This window comes from Macrosteles quadrilineatus, unplaced genomic scaffold (genome assembly GCF_028750875.1).
Source record: "Macrosteles quadrilineatus isolate MER2022 unplaced genomic scaffold, UCM_ALF_1.0 Scaffold_4__1_contigs__length_99947679, whole genome shotgun sequence".
NCBI lineage: Eukaryota > Metazoa > Arthropoda > Insecta > Hemiptera > Cicadellidae > Macrosteles > Macrosteles quadrilineatus.
The window spans coordinates 91,463,200-91,489,267 of record NW_026542597.1 but is presented as its reverse complement, the minus strand read 5'-3'; the positions used below and the strand labels follow the sequence as shown (position 1 = coordinate 91,489,267).

The 26,068-nt window shown below is 36.1% G+C and overlaps 1 protein-coding gene across 1 annotated transcript; it reads left to right on the top strand.

Moving 5' to 3' along the window:
* Window positions 1–4,901: 4,901 nt before the first annotated feature.
* LOC128993142 (uro-adherence factor A-like) lies at window positions 4,902–25,712 on the top strand. Its single transcript, XM_054416900.1, has 9 exons — window positions 4,902–5,030; window positions 13,164–18,961; window positions 19,511–19,975; window positions 20,991–21,164; window positions 21,839–21,920; window positions 22,738–22,898; window positions 23,029–23,129; window positions 23,765–23,856; window positions 24,541–25,712. Exons 2-9 carry the CDS (start codon window positions 13,204–13,206, stop codon window positions 24,677–24,679), a joined length of 6,972 nt encoding a protein of 2,323 aa, XP_054272875.1. The 5' UTR covers window positions 4,902–5,030; window positions 13,164–13,203; the 3' UTR covers window positions 24,680–25,712.
* The last annotated feature ends 356 nt before the right edge of the window (window positions 25,713–26,068 follow it).

Here is a 26,068-nt window from a genome sequence, read left to right as displayed (position 1 = left end):
ATTAAAAAAGTCCAATAATCAAGGACAGCTGGGTATAGTTCCAATAAAGTGTAATAGTAAACACAATAAAACTTTTCCACTAGGAATATTTTGTTAACCTTAAATTAGTATTGTTAGAGATATTTTTGTACTGTGTGTGCGTGTGCATTACTTTACCATTGTATTTAAAATAAAATGGGATTGAAACATATCCAAATGTAAACATACTTTCATTTCTTAGAACGCGAAATATAATTTTGGTAATTCGGCCCACAACTGAAAATAGTCCTTTCAAAACTTTTCAATAGCTCCTAAAATACTGATTTTTGGGGCATTCTACTTTCAAAATTTCATATTTGGCTCGTTGTGAAAATCAAAGAAGTTTTAGTTTGGAATCGATATTAATTATTGTTAAATATCAAAACTCCTAGAGGATAGCTATTTAATTGCCAATTAATGATTAGGAAACGGGCTAGTACATCTTCTGTTTTAGTGGAAAACTTTAATGAATAAATAAAAATTACGAAATAAAATGCAAAATATAGCGTGTATAATACAATCCGTGAGTCAGGGGATTCCCGTCAGCAGTTTGAATATCATGTAAATTAAGGTTGTTGTACCTTCTGTCAGTGTTAGTATATCTGTATACCTGTTGCTCGAAATCGACCCAAATTCTCTTTTGGGTAATATTTAAGTATTTCCCTTATTTGTAATCGTTTAAAATGATGACGATGTTATTAAATCCGTTGTAAACCTGTAAACATTTACCCTAATTGACTACGTGACTACGATAGTTCCGAGCTCGTGAACCGCCCCTTTAGACTTTAATGATCTGTTATCCGCTGCTTTACCTATACAAATTCGAATGAATTACCACCCCACATGCTACCTCTTACATTGCAAAAGTTACTATGCTACCAATTAAGATAGGAACGCAACTTAGCGTATTATAACAAAAATGTAAATAAATACTGGGGTTTGAATAGAGTAAGAAGCAATGTGAAGCTTTGTTAAGCAAGACCCATAATTATTAAGCTCAATGAACAGCTGGGTCATTTTTGTTTTCAAAAATCGATTCCCTCTCCATGATATGAACAATCACGTTAACTTTTTCGCTGAAAGGCAAATTATTTAACCCTTCAATTTTGGATTGAAGAGATATTTCTACAACAAACCTAGTTTATTTTGTTGAAATCTAATCAATTTATCAACAGCACAGTTTGTATCAACACAATTCATCAGCAATCAAACACCCAATAATTAATTAATACAGTACACGACTAATCACATTTCTGTACACTGTACAGTGCGATGTACACATACGCCGACAATTCCACAACTTCGCTGAACCAAGACAGCGTGTTGTGCACCAATGAATGTCATACAGCCATAAAATAACATACTGTTACTAGTGTTCGATAAGCTATGTTCTTGAAAGATAAACGTTTGCTGTGTTTCCAAAATAATAGGTTTTAAAAACGGTCAATTGTTTAAGGTTACATTTTTTTGTCGTTTAGAATCCGCATAAATGTATTTAGTGAAAAATAAATAAAATGTGTACCGCCTCGAAGTACAGTAGCCTACGCATCGATGTACTCGATGTAGATATTTTGGGACATTGAATGATTAATGAAATCGGAATAAATAAAAATCCTTCTAACCCTTCAAAGTTACATAATTCGGAATCTACGTTATGAATTTATTTTATTTTGTTGTGTACACGAGAAAATGAACATTTATATTTGCAATATTACGTTTAGTGACAAAACAAGTATTCGTCTGTTAAATTCATCAATAGAAAGGTAATTATTTATCGAAACAAAACCATTTCAGGCTTAATATAACAATAGAAATTTAAGTCAATGCTACAACTTTTATACACTGTATACAACATGGGAATGGAACCTATGCTACTTGACAGTTTTTGTTTACAACCACTTATTGTACAACCACTTTATCGAATAGTATTTACTATAAACAAGTAATACAACAATGAAAACAATATAATTTATTGTATAGCTTTGATTTATTATCAAAGCTATACAATAAATTATATTGTTTTCATTGTTGTATTACTTGTTTATAGTAAATACTATTCGATAAAGTGATTGTATAAACATGCAACAATGTACGTGTGCTGTTGAAAATAAACAAAACAATTTTATTTTTACGGCTCCAAGCGTGACCTACTGCGGGTACAGTGGTTCAATACTTGACTTAGTTACACAACTTTTAAACGGTCCCATCATGGATTGCGCCACAATCATGAGCATGTAACTCTAAATTAAACTGTTTATCTACTTAAGTAGATGTAAATAATCCCGATGGAGCAGTTGAAGACAATTTTAACGTTGGTTCTATGTCCGAATTATGTTGTTGTTGTTCACTATCTATACAGACAACAAAATTAATAGCTAATTCATTACGTTAAACCTTTGTTTTCAATCAACAAACATAAGATACCAAGCTAAATAAATATCGTAGGCGCACTTTTGATATTGTAAGGCTCAGGTGAGTAGATAACATATTACTAATTACGTACGAAAACGTCAAGGCTACTTAAAATATTATCTATTACAAAGTGCGCTCATTTAAATAAACGGTATCAGCAAACTGACACATACTTTCTCTCATTAGTTCGTCAAAAACCCTTATTGGTTAACGGTGGGAGTGGGAGTAGCTTTATTTCATGTATAGAATCACAACAATTGCAAATATTTCGAACCCTCATTTTTAAGTATTGGGGAGTGGAGTACCATTTTTTTGAGTTTAAAAGGGTCATTTGTAGACTAGATTTGAAACAAATTCGCTTAAGCCATTTTTGTGAAAATTCTATTTTCTGTTATTTTATGGGTTTAATGGATAAATCATCTTTAAAAACCTAAATAAAAAAAGATAAACTGCTGGAGATATTATGGATGAATACCAACATACCAAATGTTATCAAAATCGTGCCACAGTAGTCTAGCCCAATCTGTAGACTCTATCTAACTAAAACTTGAACTCGAAAATGGATGCACCTTTATTAGGTTAGGTTAGGTCATATGGATGCACCTTTATTAGGTTAGGTTAGGTTATGTCATGTATGCACCTTTATTAGGTTAGGTTAGGTCATATGGATGCACCTTTATTAGGTTAGGTGAGGTTATGCTATGGATGCACCTGTATTAGGTTAGGTTTGGTTAGGTCATGTTATGTGTGCACCTTTATTAGATTAGGCTAGGTCATGTTATGGATGCACCTTTATTAGGTTAGGTTATGTTATGTTATGGAAGCACCTTTATTAGGTTAGGTTAGGTCATGTTATGTATGCACCTTTATTAGGTTAGGTTAGGTTATATTATGGATGCACCTTTATTAGGTTAGGTTAGGTTAGGTCATGTTATGTATGCACCTTTATTAGGTTAGGTTAGGTTATGTTATGGATACACCTTTATTAGGTTAGGTTAGGTCATGTTATGGATGCACCTTTATTAGGTTAGGTTATATTATGGATGCGCCTTTATTAGGTTAGGATTGGTTAGGTCATGTTATGTGTGCACCTTTATTAGGTTAGGTCATGTTATGGATGCACCTTCATTAGGTTAGGTTAGGTTATGTTATGGAAGCACCTTTATTAGGTTAGGTTTGGTTAGGTCATGTTATGGATGCACTTTTATTAGGTCCTATACGAATGTAAATGAGTGAAATTCTGTTTCTCAGCTACAAAGTCCTGTTTCTCGTAATTCTGACTAACAAGTCATCAAGTGACAAACTACCAAGGATGACGGTCTCGCCCACTCCAAATTTGTGGCAATCACAAGTCGTAGTCAAGTAGTCGGACATTATTTAGGTCGCGGCCCTAGCATGCGTGTGTGGCGGCAGTGCACGATAACAGCCCAATATAAATAATTGCACCGAAAATGTCAAGACTGCACGGCATTTTTGCAGTGTCTGGGTTTATATATTCTGTATGATGGAACCTGTCTCATACTCCTCCGTCTAGCTGGTATTGGCCAATTAAGGCCCGTGCCAGCAGTCCCAGTAGGAGCCTCAGGCGACAGGTTCCAACATACTGACTATAGCAATATTATGAGGTTATTTGTATCCAGGCGAAGTGTCTTTCAGTGATTGTATTAGGATTTTGATTTTTGGTTTCGAATTATAACTTTAGGGTGGGATGTTGTAGTGTGATTTATAATTATTGTGTAGGAATAAAATTTGTTTTTGAACTAAGTCCGCGGTAGCTTGATAATAGTTCATTTAACAGTAAAAGTAGCGATAACATGTAGGGAACTGTAAATAAAAGTTGAGAGGATTTCGCATTACCTCGGAAAAGAAGTAGGATTTATCCCGAAAAAAACTATTCAAAGAAATCTGAAAAGATATCGGTAGAACTTAAGAATTATAGTTACATAGTGAATACAAAATAGTAAAAATAATATAAACAATTACTTATAAATTAATAACTGGCAACAGCAGACATTTTCTCATCTACATATTTAAATTGATCAAATTCTTCCAGAACAACTTTTTAAACCTAACATCTTCAGTAATTAAATTAACACTGCACCAGTGTACCGAGCTTCCTTTGCATCTAATTAATCAGTGTGTTTCAAGCGTGATACAGGCCTAATCCAACACATTGGCGCAGCCGAGGTGTTTTAGTGTAAGCCGAGAGGGCGATGGAAGAGGATGTGGCGCGGCGTAGAATTGTCGACGTCCAATTAAGAAATAACCAGTGTGGCGGAGGCCGGGGCACCGCGCGTATGGGGCCGCGGATGCGTGCATTTTGAGGATATTCGCAGTTTGTTTTAACTCACTAGGAAGCTTTATAAACAAATGTAGTTCGTGAAGTCCTTGAAGTGTTTGTGACAGTGTTGTATCCATTGTGATATTTGTGTGTATGTGAGTTTTTGTGTTTCCACGATGGATTGGTGGTACATCCCCTCACCCTGCTATTTGGTGATTCCAGGAGCGTCGTTGGTACCGAGGACTCCGCCCACTATTGAGGAGCTCCTCTGGACCATCCGGGACGCCTGGCCTCCACCTAGGAGTCTCTCCCTTGACAGGTAGGAGAAACTAGAGTATTTGTCAACCTTAGGTATACAATTCTTAAATGTGTCATCGTAGGAGCCGTTAGTTTCTTTTGGGGGTTCGGAAGTGGATCAAGCTGTTTTTGATTGGAATCAATTGGTAGAAGGAACCACATAGAAAAATATCTTAAGTTTGTCATCTTTTGTTAGTAGCTTTTTGACAGTTCTTGGCTGTAGATTACAATTGGGTGTGAACTCAGGCAACAACAAATGCAAATCAATCTGTTTAGGAAGAACTAATAGAGAGGGTAAACCCTAGATTTGGAAACCTATGGATGTCAACCTATGGATGATAATCTATGGATGTTAACGTCAACTTATGGATTTCAATATTTTCTTTGCGATAGTTCGAAACTGGATTCAGCTGTCAATAATCGGGCTTTCATTTTATCAAATTTGTAGGGGGAACATAGAGTAATAATTTCTCTTGTCATCCTATGGATTATAATGTCATTTTTTTGGTTGATTTAAAACTGCACACAACTGTCCTTGAACATTTGACCCATTTATAAATGGTAGCGGCTAAAGCAACAGCTGATCGTAGTCATTGACAAAGCTAAAAGCTACATGTGGCAGCTGACTCATCCCCACATTAATCTAGCGTCCTTATTTGGGTTAAACTATTTTAGATGAGTCCATTTGATTGATAGTGATACAGTAATCAGCTGATGCTAATTTTCAGCTGTGTTTCCAATATGTTTGTTTATGTTTGAATGTTTAGGCAACCATTTTGTAAATTATAATTTCATAGAGGTTTAAAACTATGCCTTCAAACTAAATAATAGATTATTACCTACATAGGCAATTCACAAAACGATTAGTAACCCTGTAAAGAACTGTCTGTAAAATTTACCTCGAGAGAAAAACATCGAGTCGACATTGGACCACTCAAACGGAACAGGACATGAATCGCAACTAAACACGCTCCAGAGTTTACAACAATAGGATGAGATGTCTTGCAGTATTCAAAGTCAAAGTAGGAACCTATAGTATAATTGAAAGTAACTGAGGTTAAAAGTCACGAGACAACGCGATAACCCAACGGTCAGTTTTTACTTTTGTACAAATACAGTAATTGTTTTCTAAGTTATTATTTTCAAACATAAAGTTTTAACACTACGGCAAGGAATTAAAACAAATCCATTTTCCCGCACATATTTTCAGCATTATCGTTTCACAATGGCATTTGTAAACTTGATTTGAGGCTATAACCTTCTTGTATTAGAATTGTAGATCCAAGGATTTATAGTCTGAAAATGCCTCAACCAAGCCTAAACAATCTGTAAAAGACATAAGTTTCCATTTGAACAAATAAAGATGTGAACCCAAAATATACTTTACAGCAGAACGAACTGATAGGCTGAGTCTGAGAAGTAGTTAAGCTCCTGGATATCATAGTATCGAACAATTGATTGGCAGTCTTGTCCTTGACTGTACAACCCTCGAGTTGATCAACAGAGTGTACCTACCTGTCATACCCAATTATTTACACTTTATTATTCATAGAACTATCAATTATTTGCGAGTTTTAAAGTAACCGTTGGATCTGAATATTTCTGCTTAATAATCATTATATACCAGAATAATGCCAGTATTTATCAACGTATACAACATTGAACAAAGTTAAGTATTTTTTTAAATTGTTGACAGCAAAAAAGCCTACATTCTTTTGTTTGAAATTCGTTATCTTATGGCATCAGAAGTATTTATTTTATCAGAGGAGATTTTACTTTTGTTCTTTAATCTTTCGTTATAATAACAAACTTAGAACATTACTTCACTGAATTGAACCGCATTATTAAATTAAATTTCCTATAATTTTAGTAATACGTTATGAATAGAGTGATCTGCCTACGATGCAAAAATTTTTAAGTTGTTAAACAGCAAGAAACAAATAGTTTTACAACTAAACACTCTCTACATAACCGGACAGAACTAACCTTATTGTCTTAAGTATAATAGTATGAATCTATAAACGATCGAGTTTGATCTTTGGTGATACTAAAATTCGTAGTTGATTATTTTTTTATATATTTTTTTATTGAGCCAACTTTAAATGTATTGAAACTGAATAACAGTATATCATATCTCCATTGTATCTACTTGTCTTATCCTGGCATTAAAAAGATAAAAGATGTAAAAAAAAGTAAAGCACACATCTTAAAATGTACCCTAAACTTCAATTTAGACGACATAAGCGCGCTCACGTCACCAACTTGAAATACATCAAAAACAGGACTTCAAATTTTACACCAGAAGTCTACTTGCACTATTCAAAGTCAATGGTAATACGACGAGCGCAGTCGAGTCAGCGAGAGCTAATATATCATGACCAACGATACAAACAACGGATCTGTACATGATGACGTCATCACACAATGTTTGTTTGTCACTGCGTAATCGAGGGCTAAGTGAATCAAGGCACAAACATCTGGTCAGAGACCACCAAAGTGATACAATTCCTGCGACATTGTAAAATCATTGACTATAGCCTACACAGAGTAGACTTCCCACGAAAAAATTTGAAGCCAAGAAAATAGATGAAGTTTAGGACCATCTCATCAGAGTAATCCATGTTAACAGCTGGTTGATTTATCTCTTGACAGAATTTTATTTTCATTAGTTGTTGGTAGACCATCTCAACAGATTGCACCACGTTTTTCGGCTTCAAATTTCTACATTGGATGGGAAGTCTACTCTGCGTATAGTCAATGATAAATACTTTAATTTTAGTGAATTTCCCATATTGGGAATAAGCTATTGTTGACATTACTTTTGTTGGTTGAGATTTTCTCATTTAGCGACTGAACGGTTTTAACAACTTCGGTAGATAAAATGATTAAACAATCGTTTTACAAAAAATTTGAACCAAGGCATAATATTACTGTATCAAACCAGTTTAGAACAATTTCAATTCAACAATGTACCCAACCCAGTTAGCATAATATGTGGAAAAAACGAGATTCCACAAAATATTTGTAAAACAACTAATTACGATATTTAGATTTTCTACCCCAGATACTGTAAAACAACGTGTATATTGGCAAAGACAAAACGTCTGTATGCTGGAACAGTATTCCAGACAGCATTAGGCGGGTTTCTCCTGTGTTATCTCTGGCTGAGGGGATGGGAAGAGGGACGCATCATTGCCAGTTTTAGCGACCAAATTCCACACTCTGCGCCCGTCTAGCCATAGTCTGGGCTATGTTCGCCTACCGCTGCCTTTATAAATTGTAAGTCAAACTTGTGTGAGCTCAGAAAACCGTACTCAATAAAAAAATCGTATGAAATATGTGTCAACTCAGTAAATTGCATGTCTGTTAACCCAGGAAATCGTAACCAATGTCTGTTACACATTGTTATTGTACCACACCACATTGTTGACTCACAAAATTTTATACCTGTTTAATTTGTGTTGAGAAAATTGTAGGTATCTAGGCCTAATTTGTGTTCATTGGGAAAATCGTACAGGTAACATTTTTGTTGACTCAGAAAATCGTATGGGTAACATTTTTGTTGACTCAGAAAATCGTATGGGTAACATTTTTGTTGACTCAGAAAATCGTATGGGTAACATTTTTGTTGACTCAGAAAATCGTATGGGTAACATTTTTGTTGACTTAAAAAATAGTATAGGTACATTTTTCTCGACTCAGAAAATTGTAAGGGAAACATTTTTGTTGACTCAGAAAATTGTATAAATTTCTGTTAGCTAAAACATTTGATTGAATTTTAGTTAACTAAAATTTTGTATAATATTTGATTACTCAGAAAGTCAAATCAAACTTGTATTAACTCAGAAGATTTTATGAAATTATTTACGACAAAGCTATTTTAGATAAAAAATATAGTTTCTATATATACTCTTTTATTCACATTTACATATACTGTAATATCAAACAAGACTGTAAATGTCTCATTTTTACCACATTTGACCTTTACCAAAACTCATGCAGAAGATTTTTACCGCCCAAGCATAAAAACCATATTTGAATTAATTTTGAGGCACGGGTTGTGACGTCTTCAGCAGAAATTACTCTTAGTTAGAGGATGTTAATATAAGGTGTAGGATAGAATATGGATTACAACATTATATACTCTGATGATGGAACATCCTGCTGCAAAATGTGCATAATTCACTAAAATACAATATGATTTTGTAAGAAGAGAACGGTATCATAAATGTGTAATCTTTGCATTACACTTGTTATATCACTATTTCTATCACTGTTGTCTTATATTGTTTAACACTGTGCCTATCCATCCTCAACCTCTTGTAGGTTGAGTGGTGAATCTGCATCGTTGTTAATTGATGCAAACTGCTAGAAAGTATCAAACTTTCATCCTTGTCTCACACTCAATCATGTTGAAATTTTAACACCCTTAACCTACTTGATGAGACTAATAAAACAGTTAACATTAAGTGTCTCCAATAATAATCAACTGATATCCTTACTAACTACGAAATATCCTTACTAACTACGAAATATCCTTACTTACTACGAATATGTTACGATTGAGCTGCTATTTAGCTACATTACATTAGAAATTTTGTTTGGATACAAATTTACCATGGTATCACTTTGTTCTCACGAGATCTTGTCCCTTTTAGATTGTTTGTTAGATAGAAAAGACAGTATCAAAAATTAAAATTTTTAACCAAGCACGTTTGATCAGGTTTTAATTTGTATCAAATACAGTACCTCGGCTATCTTAAAGATATTTTTAAATGTGTTTATTAGTACACCATAACTGTAAAATTTTTTTTTTAAATATGAACAATTTTTTATTTATAAGCACACTTGTAATATGGTTTAGTCGAGGCGCTGAGGGGGTTTGAGCATGCATAAAAGTGTAACGAAATTTGACTTTTGATTGTTGCTATGGGTACCTAGTAGATGAAGAAAATCGATGTTGTCGCATTTCTAGGTGGTTAATAACATGGGGGGGAGGGGGTGAAGTTGGGGGGCCGCCCGGGGGGCCGCCGCGCACAAAATCGTGTCGTAACACTTCGGCCCAAGTAACACTTCGGCCCAGTAACATTTCGGCCCGAAAACCTCAGATGTGGCCTACGGTCCAACTCTCTACCTGCCCACTAGTAACACTTCGTCCCAACAAAATATTTGACAGGTTAGGTTAGGTTAGGTTAGGTTAGGTAAGGTTAGGTTAGGTTAGGTAAGATTCCACCAATTCTCCGTCATGTGAGGTCAGAGGATACAAGGGGTGACGGTTGGGCGACATTCCACCAGAGGGTGGTTGCAAAGTATACAGGTCATGTATCTCTTACTACCTGAACTGCGTTCCTCAACCCTTGTAAATTTTTCGTCGGGCCGAAATGTTACTCCATTAGCTTATTTAATCACCTGTAAAAGCGAGTGGGACGAAGTGATACTGTTTTTCTAAGAAATTTGAGTTTGGCCGAAATGTTACTGGGCCGAAGTGTTACTACATCCACAAAATAGCTTATATCTCGTGAACCAAAAGTCATATGAATACGTTAGACATGTCAAACTATGCAGAAAAATGCATTCTACAAATAGATTATGTAGTAGTTTCACAGAAATTTACAAGAAGTTACTAAAAATTATATTTTTTAAATTTACGATAAGTATAATCAGGAGTATAATGGTTTTTGTTGTTGTTTAGAACCACTAATTTTTTAATTGACAACTTTTGAGAAGAGTACACAATAGGTAAATAGTACTTCTGTATAATGAAACTATTGCGGTACATAACTTAACAGCTATACAATCCTCAGATCCAATAAACATAACACAAACAAAGGCACAAAACGCGTCGCGGTCATTGTTCCTGGTGCCGTAACTATTAATGGCGAATACAGTTCAAGCTGAGACTTATATTATACTTTTAGAAAGATGGGGATTCTGAGGATTCATTTTCATATACATATAAAATAGTATTGAGCGACCATTATGTAGCGGGAAATATAGTTTGTAAAAGAAGAGAGTTCAAAATATATTTTGGTGGTGGATCGTTTCCATCACAATCTGAAACTGCAATAAATTCCCTACAATTTATACATCTCCGAATCTGAGGATGGTTATAACAATTTTATGTAGTTTTGAAAAGGTCATAAAAATTATGTTTTCGTAAAAAAATGTTAACATTTCACATTCTGACGTAAATTACTCAGGAAATTTCGATTTCAACTACATTTAACTATACATTTTTAGAAAGAGCTTTTACTCTTAAATTATGCAGTGTAACAAGGCTACAAATACAAGCTAAGGAATACAATGGAAACTCCATGTAGCATTATCTAAACTTAAATTTATTTCATTACAATACAAAATTGATGGTAAAAGAAAAGAAACTAAGGGTTCACAATAAAAGTTTACAAAGGGTTGCAAATGAATTTACTAAATTAAGCTTTAGGCTAGGCCTATTACAATAGTTCTAATTTAGGTTGAGGGGTTATATTGCATGGATATTTATCTCAGGTGGGGTGATCGAGTGGCGTTTGAATTTAATCTTGTGATTAAAATTATCTTGTGATTAGCCTAATAAAATTTTGTTTTGAAATATAAATTATGTTCGAATTATTTTCTGAAAGGTTAACCACCACTGGTACCCAGATAGGGTCAAGGATTGAGAGATAAGAAGTAAAATTATAATGCTACATGGAGTTTCCATTGTATTCCTTAGCTTGTATTTGTAGCCTTGTTACACTGCATAATTTAAGAGTAAAAGCTCTTTCTAAAAATGTATAGTTAAATGTAGTTGAAATCGAAATTTCCTGAGTAATTTACGTCAGAATGTGAAATGTTAACATTTTTTTACGAAAACATAATTTTTATGACCTTTTCAAAACTACATAAAATTGTTATAACCATCCTCAGATTCGGAGATGTATAAATTGTAGGGAATTTATTGCAGTTTCAGATTGTGATGGAAACGATCCACCACCAAAATATATTTTGAACTCTCTTCTTTTACAAACTATATTTCCCGCTACATAATGGTCGCTCAATACTATTTTATATGTATATGAAAATGAATCCTCAGAATCCCCATCTTTCTAAAAGTATAATATAAGTCTCAGCTTGAACTGTATTCGCCATTAATAGTTACGGCACCAGGAACAATGACCGCGACGCGTTTTGTGCCTTTGTTTGTGTTATGTTTATTGGATCTGAGGATTGTATAGCTGTTAAGTTATGTACCGCAATAGTTTCATTATACAGAAGTACTATTTACCTATTGTGTACTCTTCTCAAAAGTTGTCAATTAAAAAATTAGTGGTTCTAAACAACAACAAAAACCATTATACTCCTGATTATACTTATCGTAAATTTAAAAAATATAATTTTTAGTAACTTCTTGTCAATTTCCGTGAAACTACTACATAATCTATTTGTAGAATGCATTTTTCTGCACAGTTTGACATGTCTAACGTAATCATATGACTTTTGGTTCTCGAGATATAAGCTATTTTGTGCGCGGCGGCCCCCCGGGCGGCCCCCCAACTTCACCCCCTCCCCCCCATGTTATTAACCACCTAGAAATGCGACAACATCGATTTTCTTCATCTACTAGGTACCCATAGCAACAATCAAAAGTCAAATTTCGTTACACTTTTATGCATGCTCAAACCCCCTCAGCGCCTGGACTAGTTTGGGTTCCTCTGAACTCCTAAGTTTTTTTTATCCACTTTTAAAATGTTAGCGAGCTTAGATAGAACTAAACATTTAAATTAGAATAGGAAGGATTAAAATCAGAATTAATAGGGATTTGAATTGCATTGTAAAAAAAAAGATGTTTACTGTAATAATGGTTTTTAACCAGTTTATCATGATGATGGAGTAATTTAATCATTACTAGGCGAATACTGACATTTTGCTGGAATATAAAGCATTTTAAAATGGTCTGAAAGTTGATGGCATATTAGTAAACTTTTACAGATAATGCAACAGCTACAGTATTGTAAAACCACTATAATTACTCTTCAACTGTTTTTGTGCGGTCTTCTCAAGAAGAATATGTTATAAATTTTCAGCAACATGTAACTTTGTTTATTATTATCTTGTCTTCAACACTTAGTTGTAACCCAAAATTCAAACATCCAACTAAAAAAAAATGTATTTCCAGTGAGCAGAGGGACAAGCCCGCCAAAGTTGCCGCGGATGTGATGGGGACAGGCAAGAAGGACCAGCCTGCGCCGAGGATGGGACTTCCATACAGACGATACTCCGTGCCTGAGACTGTGATGCGCAAATACACACTGAGTCGTGCCCAGACCTCAGCGTCGGACGTTGTGACTGTGCCGACACCGTCGATACCTAGCATCGGCACCAGCAGTGGAGCGGTGCGGCGCATGTGTCACAAGGCTTGTCAGACCAGTGCGCCAGACAGTCATCGCGCCGTCCCTACCGTCAACATCATACCTTCACAAGAAGTGTCCAAGCACAGTTCCAACTCAGAGTTGGCTCCGAGTGAGGAAGTGTTCGATTATGTCAGCGCGAAACAAAACCAAGTGTACAATGAGCTCAATTTGCCGGGAGCTGTGATCGAGTCCGCGAGATTCCTCAGAGTTCCCGATCTAATCCTAGATCCTCACGATAGTCCTCAAGTCTCAGAAGACGACGTTGAAAACTATGATTCTGAACTTAGAAACTCGGTGGTGCTAGAACAAGACAAGTGTACCGAGACTGATAACACTTTGGACGAGAACTTGTCCAGTTTGATGCAAAGTGATATTCAACATGATAAACTATCTACATCACATTCGAGAATAGAATCATCGTATATTTCAAATGGATTACATGCGGAATCCAATCAAAGAATTAGTCCGCCTGGTGAAAGACACCATAATCAGATATTCACAGAAGAGTTGACAATAGAACAACAACTTCATTTTGAACAATCCCTGTCTCCCGAAGGCACTCCCACTCCGGCTCCCACCTGTCACACGTACGACTCCCAAGGGAACATGCTAAGTGAGTGCTACATCACGGACTGCGAAGCGTGCAACGCCGAGGGAAGAAAGTGCTGCAGTCTCGACGATTCAGGATCACAATCATGTAGTTTTACAAGTCCTGAAATGATGTCATCCAATGAACTAAAGTCGTCAACTGACTTTACAACTAGCTCTATGACTCTCGACCAAACCGTTAGCGACAGAACGACGTCAACTCAAGACTCGACGGTCAGTTTAACGTCAATTACTCCGGAAAGTGCCGAATCCAAAGGGAAGTGTTCAAACATAAATATTTCACCGATACTAGTCATAGATTCTGAAACGACACTTGTAGACGTCTCACCTAAGAGCAAACAGAAAGACTCAACTCATCAATCAGAATCTAATCTCGATGTAGAACCAAAACCATTGGATTTAATAAGTGCTGTAATAAGCTGTGAAAGTGGCATTGTACCTGAGCCTCAAAATTTATCGAACAATAAAATCATAAACAAAAGTACTGATGAAAAAGAAGAGAGAAAAATATCAATTACTTCCCAGACGTATTTAGAGCTAAACAACAATAAGATAACAATGACAAAGGACATATACACTCAATTATCTGAACCTTTATCAACCATCAAAGAAAATGAAATAGTTCAAACTCTTCGAGGTGGTGCAAAATATCAAGCTGACCATTACTTATATATCTCTGAATCCGAATCTGGTATGACACAAGGTTCAGTTAGTAGTACAAGTACAAACATAGAAGGTAATCAAAAACTTGCAGGCAATCAAGCAACTAGTCATTTATACCTGACAGAAACCGAATCAACACCAACGGAAGATACAGACCATAGAGTTAATAAAAATATAACAGGAGCTTATAAAACAGACTTTTTATACATGACTGAATCTGAATCGTCCGTAGCACCTAAAACTACGTCTTCAGACACTACAGATGCTGGTCAGGACCAACCACAAGCTGGAAACTACACAAGCAACTACATGTACATGAGTGAATCTGAATCGTCAGGATTAACTAAAACGGTGAACAATGGGAAAAACTCTAAAAGAAGTAAAAAGAACGGAGGGAACTATTCAAAAAACTATTTGTATATGACAGAAACTGAGTCCCCGGACACCAGCAGAACCCCAGCTTCAGAGAGTAAAGATGTTGAGATCAAAGAAACTTCAGTTCATCACAACATTACTGGAGCTTACAATACCAATTACTTGTATATAACCGAATCCGATTCATCAGAAGTTACTGGATTGGTCCACTCAAATGTAAAAGAGGGACCAGAATTGATTAGGAAGAATGCTGGAACTTACACGAAAAACTATATGTATATGACAGAGTCAGATTCTCTGGACACTAGAGGAACAGAACGTACCGTCACTGAAGAAAATACTGACATAAAGGAAGGGAATGATAAAGAGGAATTTGATACAGAGGAAGAAAATGAAAAATCTCATAAGGCACTTGAAACTGCTACCAAAAGTGCCGGAAACTGTGCAACTGATTATCTGTACATGACCGAAACAGAATCATCCGATACTAAAGAGCGAGAGGTAGACAAAGAAGAAAAGTTTGAGAAACACAAGAATGCAGGAAACTATTCTTCAAACTACATGTACATGACAGAATCTGAATCACCATCAGATACATGTAGATCAGAAGACAATAAGAATATTGAAACTGTAAAATCATCCAACTATGCAACTGAATGTTTATATATGACAGAATCAGAAAAATCTAAGGAAACAACAACTTCAACTCCTGTCAAAGAAGATACAGCTGTTTCAAAACAAGGTGGTAACTTTACCACTGGTTACTTGTATATGTCTGAATCAGATTCGTCAGGAAATAAAGTCAAAGACGTACAGAGTGACGTAGAAGCTGTTGATCAGAAAGCTTTTGGAAACTCTACCACAAATTATTTGTATATGACTGAATCATCAAGTACTTCAAAATCACAAGAAGATGAAAGATATCACAAAAATAGGAAATCAGGTGGGAAAAATGCTACAAGTAACTTTTATATAACTGAGTCTGAATCAACGCCAACAACTAAACGTTTGTCTCAGAGTGAGGGAGAAGGAGAAGGCAAGGGGTTGAGCTATCTTGGAGAAAATAAGAGTGGAAAATGTACCACTGATTACTTATACATGACTGAGTCCAACTCCTCGGACATCACCAAAGTTTCAACACCAAAAAACAAAGAAGATATTTCAAAAAAGTTTGCTGGAAACTACACCAAAGGCTATTTGTATATGACAGAGTCAGAGTCAAGTAAAACACAATCATCAAGTGAGAAAATTCAAAATATAAACTTGAATCATAAGCCAAGTAAAAACTATAAAACCAACTATATGTATATGACAGAAGATGAATCCGGTTTCAATCCTGATTCGCTTGAAATAAACACACCATGCTCTAGAGACGATTTTGAAATGGACTCACTTGCCATAAACGAGTCAACCGATGAATCAAACATGTTGGAAAATTTGGGATTTACTGAAACTTGTTCTATCCTAGGTCGTAATTCTGATGTGACCATTGCCAACACAACTGTGGAACTTAGGAGTGAAAATACACAGGATAAGTTCTGTGGTAATATAAAATATGAAGTAATTTCAAAATGTAGTGATGCTGCAAAGGGTAATTTCAAAGGGAACGTCATGCCTGCTTTCGAAGAAAAAATGGGACCACAGCCAAGTAATTTGTTGACCAGTAGAAAAACATCAAGTCCACCAATGAAAACCAACCAAAACTATGATTTAGAATGCAATATATCGGTTGATAACGAGAATGGTAAACTCGTTGACCAAGAAACTACCATGGGCTCCGTCGCTGGAGGTACATATTGGGAAATTCCCGGTAAAGAATTGGTAATTCCAAGATTTTCAGCGCTACCTCGTACTCTATCAATGATAGTCAACACTTCCTCAATGGACTGTTCCAGTGACAGTGACTTGAGCCTAGCCGATAGCCTGGAGGATAGTAAAAGTGACGATAAAAACAGAGGATTAAAACTGTACAATAAATACGACAATAGGCTAGTCAGGGGTGATGTAATCACTCTTCTACCTGAAGAAAGTGAAGCTCCCAAAAAATCCTCCAAGGAATCACAAGCATACTTTTTATCAATCACTGGTGAAGAAGGTGAAATAAAAGTAGAACAGATTCCTGAAGAACTGAAAAAGAAGTTGTTGAAAAGAGGGTTGGAAGTAAAGAAACACTCTGATCAATTATCAAGCGGTCATAAGTGTAAAGGTAAAAACTGTTCGAAGAAAAGTAAAAAACACCATCACCACTGTTGTTCATCCGCTGGTGATCTTTCTTCAAAATGTAGTAGCAAAACGAGGTCAATTGACGAGTATTCTGGGAAAATGTCAAAATTTACACAATGGGAGGATTTAGACTCCAGTAAAGACTCTTCTGACACCCTAGTGCCTTCAGATTCTTCGGAAAAAGACAAAGACGTTATTTTTCAAGGAGACTACAAACTTAAAGATGTTTGCACATCCCCTTGTAAACGTGAGTTTATAGACGATCAACAAAACGACTTAAACTGTTGGCTGGAGACAGTAAACAGTAGTGCAACGGTTGATGATGAACATGACAAAGAAAATAATAAAAATACTGCAACAACAAAAAGAAAAACTGATAAGAAATCAAGTCCAAGATTTAAAACAAAAGCAAAAGAAGTTCAAAGATTACAAAACAAATGGGTACAATGTGAAAATATGCCTCATGTTGATTCTGAAGTAGACAAAGAAATATCGCATTTACTTATTGAAAACTCAAACGATGAAAATGAGATCGATTCAACAGGCGGGAAAAAGTTGAAATGTTCTGACCACCAAGTGCCTTGGTCAAAGGACATGTTTGTACAAGTGTCTGAAGACATACTTGTGCAAGATATTGTTGATAGTGACGTAAATAGTAATGCAGTCACTGAATCAAAATCTGTTCAAACACCTTTAAACAACAGCAGTGAATTATCAAAAAGTAAAAAAGAAAACACAAACAGAAGTAAACCTTTACTTGAGGACCCAAGTAATAAACTTGAGTTAAATTTAACTGGTTCACCGAGAATTAATCATGACAATTGTGGATCTGAAATACAAATTCTGAATGTCACAAGTGAAAAGGACGAAGAAAGATGCAAAACACCAGTTTTAGGAGAGAGGCCTGACAGCAAAACGGACAATACCACAAAACTAGAAAAGCAGCTCAACAAACCTACCCCGAAATTCAACATTAAATCAACACCATCACGCAGGCCAGGAAACTTGGGGACCAGATTCAAACAAAAATTCGAAGTGATTCCAGAAGAAAAAAGTGGGTCCTTTGAGTCTTCAAACGACGAGAAAAAATCCCCGAAACCAACAAGAGGCAGAAGAGCCTCAATGCCATCCGAGATGATATTGAAAGATATCGCTCACAGTCAAAACAAAAGTAGCGACAGCAGCACAAGCAGTTCCGACAAAAAAGACGATGAATGTGTTCGCAACTTCCAAAGCGGTGAAGGCGATTACCCCAGAAGACACACGATCCACGGCAATCTCACTAGGAATACAAAAACCGAAGTCAATAATCAAGACAAAAACGAGCACTCGAGAAGGCACACGATCCACGGTAGTTTAACACCTTCGAAAAGCGAGGCAATGTTGAAACAGCTCAATCTGCTTGGAGGGACGTTGCTAAAGGGGCGAGTGTTTGGGAAACAGTCGGGAGTTATGTTCGGACGATTCCGACCGATAAATGAAGAGACTCAGGTGCAGAAAGACGAGAGATCTCTTGTTGAGGAACAGCTGGAGCGTCTGAGAGGAGATGCGTCCAAGGGAAGAGAAGCACTGGCTGTGGCTCAGACGGAAGGAGAATCAGAAGATCTGCTCACACTGTCTAAAGGATGGATCAACTTCTACCTGCTGGGAGACAGCCAAGACCTCAACTCTGACGGCAGCAATGCTGATGAAGGTAATTCAATCAAAAGTCTTCTATTCATATTTTACTCGTAGTAAATTGTGTCAATAATAATTAAAAAAATATTATGAATGCTATTTGCAAAAGCACCAGTGCAAATATCAGTCACACTAATTGTGCAACTTGTGTTGTTCCACATGTAAGTATTATGGTTCAAACCAATTAAATCGATAAACATGTATTAACTATGAATACTGGAAAACCCCATGAAACTAGACTACGGTACTCATCTTTTTTTAAAAGCAGTTACAATAATCAAGATTACAATGAAAGTCTTGTGATATGAGTCAGTCTCGTATACCATGATGAGTAAAAAATGGTAAAATAGTGTTAAGAAATGTTACATTCTCCTCAGTTGTAATCAATAATCAATAATCAAAAACTGTTAATATCAAAGTAAAAAGCCATTAAAGATTGGCATAATATTGACATAAACTGTAATAATATGCACTCTAATCTTAAGGAAGGAAAACGTCAAAAGTTGTACTTTTTCTATATAATTTAAAACTCAAATTTATGGTTTTAAACCTGTTTCTTTCCCAGGATCGAAAGATGGCCGAGGGGAGGACAGAAAGCGAAGCACACCTTTAATGAAGACTGTCACGGTGGTCGGCAAGTCAGAGGAAGACCTTCGACATCAGTTCACCGTTCAGATCAACGCTTCTCCCGAAACTTGTCCAGAGGCGGGAAAACTTCCGAACATTTGCGACCAGAACAAGAGCTTGAAGACACCTTCTCTCTCCCCTGATCTGACACTTCCGGACATCACCCCTACATCTTCCCCAGCCACCACCCCTCCTCTGCCAGACACTCCCCACCTCAAGCCAGAACTGCCGCAGATCAACCCCAAGAGTAGAAACAAACGGAACGATAAGTTCAAGAACGGAAAGAAGCCAGAGAAGACGGAGAAGCGAGAAAAAGTTCAGATTGATAATGACCAGAATCTGAGGTACATGAAGCTGTCGTCGATGAAACACGAACTACAGACGGAGAAGACTTATTTTGCTAGTAAGTATATGAATTTGTTTGTTTTATTAGAAAATAGTTTCAATGTAAAACTATGGTTATGTAAGGGAGTTGACCTTTTTAAACACAATCAAAAAAATTAATATTTTCCCAGAACAATAGTAAATGATTTTATTTCGGCAGTAATATTTTTTCAACCAGTTTTTTTCTCACAGCAACTCTATTTTGAACCCCTGAGCCTCTGATACAAAACAGCTGTAGGCTCTGAAGAGTGTTTATTTTGAGGTGTTTGTAAATCGTTGAACCCTCTTGAATAAAGATAACACTAGAGGAAACTAGCACTACGAATAGGGAACAATATTAACTTAATTTATTTCTTTTCAGAAGAGTTAAAAATTGTAGTATCAAAAATATTATGTGATGTAACTCATACTCAAAGGTAAACTTGAAAATGTTATAACTAATCATTCGGCTCTTAAATAAATGGTCCTGGTTTAATAAATCTCAACTGATCTTAGCCACTAACAAAACTTGGGGTGTGTTCCTAGCCGAGTGGTTATCGTCTTGGACTTCGGTGCGGGAGGAACGAGTTCAATGCCCGGCACATCCACAAAACTAACATGAGCATGGACCGTTTTCCGTTAAAAGTGTTGCAACTATAAAGCTAACTTCGTCTTATATAAAAAAACTACACTACTACAATCTACACTCAAAGAAACAGAGGCATTTAACAATAAAACTAAAATAGTCAATAAACAAATCCGTCTATTTTGGCAAGGACAGTGATTTATAGTAGCGCATAAGTAAGATAAAAGTTTTGATATTCTTTTCCTCAAAAGGCATGATGTGTATGGAAAAATACAAAATCACATAGGAGAGGTTATCAAATTAGTCGAGGACATTGAAGTATCTCAATTGTATAACTATTTTCTGTGATACAGGCATAACAGGTTACCCGTTGCAAAATGCAATGCTATGATTTTCTTTTCAAAACCTAAAATACTAATCCTTTCCTAAAGTAATTTTTACCAAAACCACTGACCATCTGTTATGCCAGGATCAGGGGAAGTTGCTTGTTCAGAGCTGTCGCAATCTTCCTCAACGTCAGTGACTGCGGACAGCCCCACTCTACCTAGTATAAAGTGGCCGTCGCGCCAGTTACAACGTAGGTCGCACTCACGCCATCTACACACTCGTGCTGCTTCCAACAATGCGCCAGCCAACCCCCAGGGTGAGCTAAACCTGTGTTAAATTTGTGACTAAATAATTGTGAAGAGTTTGCGATATCATAGGATTTCCAGGAGATGAGAAGGAGAGAATTCAAGAATGTAGGGAAGACGACAAAGTCACAGGATATGCATTCACTAAAGGTCTATTTCTCTTTATTTAGAAAAAAACAACAAAAAACACTGATTTCTTATTATTATAGATCTGCTCTCTTTTTGTCTGTCATTATTAGACTACAGATCCGTGTGGTAATCTGTAGCGAGAAGTATGCCTACCATTACAGTACAAGTCCCAGAAAGCCAGTGGTGAATAGTGATACATTAAGATGCTGAGAGCCAGTATTGAACCAGAAATGCATGGTTTATCAACAGGTAGAGCACAGGACCTCAGTCCTGAAAGGTCCCGGGTTCAAATCCAACCAAATCCCCACTGGATTTGATGTAAATGATAATGTTGCAACCAATAAGTCTAGCCTGAAGTAATGTGAAAAATAATCCCGGGCTGGAGTCTATCATCTTTATTCTGGAAATTTAAATAACAATTTTTTTTTAGAACCTCACCTTGTCCAGACCGTCAAAAAACGAATCTGTACGGGCCACAACTAAAATTATTGTAGAAACTATTGATCAACTACTGATGTTGATGATGTTGTTGGAAGTGATTTCTCCTCTGTTACAGCTTGTTGGACGGTGACACTTGCAGGTAGTAGCGGCAACCCTACACAACCACCACCTGATGTGGAGATGAGGCTAAGCTTCAGGTAAACCATATGCTTTGTTGCATAGACTTTGAATAGTGAAAGTAGGACTTTTTCTCATCCTGTAAATTCTGAAATCTGTTTTTATGAGCATGCTACTCATCTCCATTCATACTTGGCTTAAAATACCTACATTTGTATGGTCGCCATTTCAAAGAAAAGTAAAGTAAAGTGCTTTCGAGTAATCTTCAAGTAATCTTACTTGATTTAATCTTATTTTTTTAAGGAGTGCTTTACTCTTTGCCTATAACATCATAGGAGATGAAATGAGGTTTTTGTAAATATGTTTTACGCCACACTACACTGTTTTTAACAAACTTCCCACACAAGGATTTAGTCCAGAAACAGCTGTTTGCCACCAGCTTAATCAAATGGGGTTTCATTACGTACTACTGTACTGTAATGCGTTTTTACCCGACACCAACCAGCTGATTATGTTATATTTGGCAATGGGTAGTTATAAACAATAACATAACCTCTAGTTATGAGTAGTGATTGTTAGTCCTTTAGTCAGTGGGACAGGGAATACATAAGGATTTGTACAGATTTGTTATTGAGTAGTATGGCGTAAAGTATCGTACATCACTCGTCCAAAATGTGTTTACTGGACTCCTATGGTAATCCCGCACTCGACTCCGTCTCGCACGGGAACGACCACACTCGTCCGGTAAACACCTATTTTCAGGAATAGTAATGTAATACTATTATTTGGTTAAAATAGTTTTAATAATCTCAAAATCAGTCTAAAATTGTGTAAACAAATTATAAAATGAAATTTTTATTAATATTTGGAACTTCGTAATGTGAATTGATGATTCAGTAACCAGCAGCGCGGCCCTGCTACTAGCCAGTCGGACTCTGGTTTGGGAGAAGACGGGCCCCCGGAGCGGGGCCACAGAGGTCATCACGCACTCCCCCCGCCGAGCAAACACCCTCCACCCGACACTAGTCAGTGGAAAGTGCTGCTCAAGACCCATCAAGGTAGGCGAACATGTCTTCTATTCAATGTGGATGAATCCTTAAAATGGAAACTTTTTAGGCTTAGAATATATTCAATAAATCTATTCACCATGAGATGGGTAAATTTAAAATCAACACTGTTGTACTTCAGAAACCGAGAAATCCACTGATCAAATAAAAGCAGAGAAGCGAGCAAGTCTACCTGATTTCAACTTCACGCCTAGCACTGCTCGACAAAAGAAAAACAGCAAGGTAAAGATTTATCCGATACATAGGATTAACTTAGAATGTAACATAGAGCACAAGGGCCTTGGTTTTTAGGACTTTTGTGAGGAAAACAGACTTAACTGAATGGGAAAAGTCCAAACTGGCCCAAGAAGCACACAACTGTACACTATATACACAAAACATTAGAATATTTCACTGTCACTAACCACATTTTCAACTAAGGAAGAGAGAGTTTTATGGTATCTTAACCAACTTCAGGTCTAATGGTGGCCAGAGAGTTGTTGAAACAGTATGCCAATATGTACACATTAAAACATAGTTTCAATTAATCTTATATACACTGTATATAGATGTGAATAAGTTAGTAAGCCTGTTTGTTAGGCTGGATATTGAAATGGATTGGATGAAAGGTGTTAGAGGTATCTAAGTTTGGGGGTTGTCAAGACTTGTGAAAGTGTCATTAGGTTAACAAAGTCAGCTTGTTAGGATGAAGCTTGAAGGCTCAAAATTCAAAATTTCTAACATGACTATCCGTCAAAAAACCAAATTTAGTTGAAGAACTTTACTATCAGGCTTCTGAAAGTAATTATAACATCAACATGATTCATATATTTTGGTTGAGTAGCTGTGTTAAAGCGGTCGTAGTTTGTGCTTGACAGAGAGGAGGGAGGTGTCAAGAAGACCCGTCGAGACCCGGCTCTGTCCAAGTCCAAGAAATCCTAGAACACAACATCAGTCTGCACAAGAGCAGGTGGGTTTTCAAAATCATTAGCTTTATTTAAAAAAAACCTTTTAAATTTCCAACTTTTATTTGTTTTTTAGTTTCTAAACATTCAGGTTATGAGTTAATTTCTTTTTGTCAAGAAATATTATCAAAAATATTGGTACTTAATATAGTACATACTAAATATGTCTCTCAATTTCGTACATACACATTCATTCTCTGTTATTCTGGTTATTACATCAACTACGCTATTCTGTATTTTCCTATCCCTCCTCATTTCCTCTTCTTACACCATCTCACTCCACTCTTTGCCACATCCCTCTTCACCTCCTCTATTGGCCTTCTTCCAGGTCTTATCTCCTTCCCCCTACTGAGTCAGTATAACCTCTATTTTCATAGGAATCCTTCTTACTTCTTGCTTTCTTTCTCATCATCCAAGCTATCTCTAAGTCTTACTTTTGCCTCCCTCTGAAGTTGTCTTCAACTACCTCTTCTGATCTTCTCATTCCTACCTTATTTTACTCATAAAATGTCCCTAAAAATAATTTCTCAAGCTTAAACTCTGCTATATTCTCTTTACTTTACATTCTCTACTCCCCCAAATGACATTTTCTCGATCATGTCTAATTTTTAATTCTAATAGGCTACTTCTGTAAGACAAAATTTCAAACTGAACAAATTTAGCGGAAAATTGAAAACTCTTGTCTCCAGCCTCACCGAGGAGGAGTGGGTCGAAGGGCTGAGCGTCACAGGCCAAGCAATCACTCCCGAGCGGAAACCACGGGTGCCAACCATGAGCGAGCGGGACCTGACACGCCAGTGGTACCACCGTGCACGACTCTTCCAATGACTGAGACATCTCTGCGACGGACAGACATGTCTCCAGCAACCTGCTGCCGAGCGCCACACACCCTTGGACGGAGGTTAACGGTTCTTCTAGAATCGTTAATTTTCCCAGAAGTGGACTTCACAAGGGGTTCTTGCCTAGTCAAAGCCTTTGAGGCACAAAGAATATTTTTAAGGAAGGATTTCTACGGTGCTTACAGACGTTCACGTAACTCGAATTTTGTAAGTTTGTTATTTTATTTGTTTAAAACTTATCAATTAAGTAATCCTTATTAGATTTGTCTTGAACCTATAAATGCTGTAATCATAACAAGCCTTAGATAAGTGGATGATTAAGACTGCTCATATTTAAATAACAAATCCACAATAAGACATTTACTGAAGTTGATATCAAAAATCGTTTGCCTACAATTTATTAACCATTTATCATGAATGCTAGTGAAAATAGTCAAAATATTTTCAGGAATTATAAGTTGACTTGCAAACTGTTGTACTCATGCAAAAATGCCAAGAATTGAAACATTGCATTAGTAATTATAAAGGTTTGTAGCTTTGCATTGAATCGTAAAAAAGTACTGTTAAGTGCCATCGGAGATGTAGTGAGAATTAGAACAAAAAATAATGGATATTATGTAGTAGAAGAAAAATAACTGATAACCCTGAATAATGTAAAATATTATTGTAAACTATAACTGAAAAATAATACTAACACGGATAAAATAACATGCAAGAAATGGATATTAAAGTGAAGGTACACACATCTGTATTTCAAATATAATTTATTCTTTGAATCCTAAGACCACATAATTAAGTCAATCTTAACATTGTCATAAAACAAAGTTGAACTAGTAACTAGGTTTTATACATTTTATAAGTTAATGTTTGTAATTTATAGTTTAACGCCATACTTAAAATAGTTTGTTCCTAAAAACCACATGGCTAATTGTTACAAATTTGTATGTTAATGTTTCGTTTTTGTTTTTACATGTTTAACTGGTTACAACTAATATGCATTTTATATGTGTATATAATTTATAATAAACACTATCTTGATTGTTATAACTGTGCGTTAATACCATAATAACCCAACAATATACCTTTGGCGAATTTATAATGTTGAAACCAGAGCCACATTAAAATACGGTGGAGTAAGGCCACGGGAAAATATATCCCCAGAAGATCATTTTCAGATGATCCATATGAAAATATCAGAATAAGAAATTATTTATTTCCATATGTGCAACGGTCAGGGATTGTTTTTGATTAAGTGACGATATTTGCGAATTTGATGAATTTGCAAAATAGTAGATTTAAGTGTACTTTACATTGAACCTAATTACAAAGTTGTTGATCAAAAATGATCAATAGAGCCACAAAAATTGCTCAAATAAAC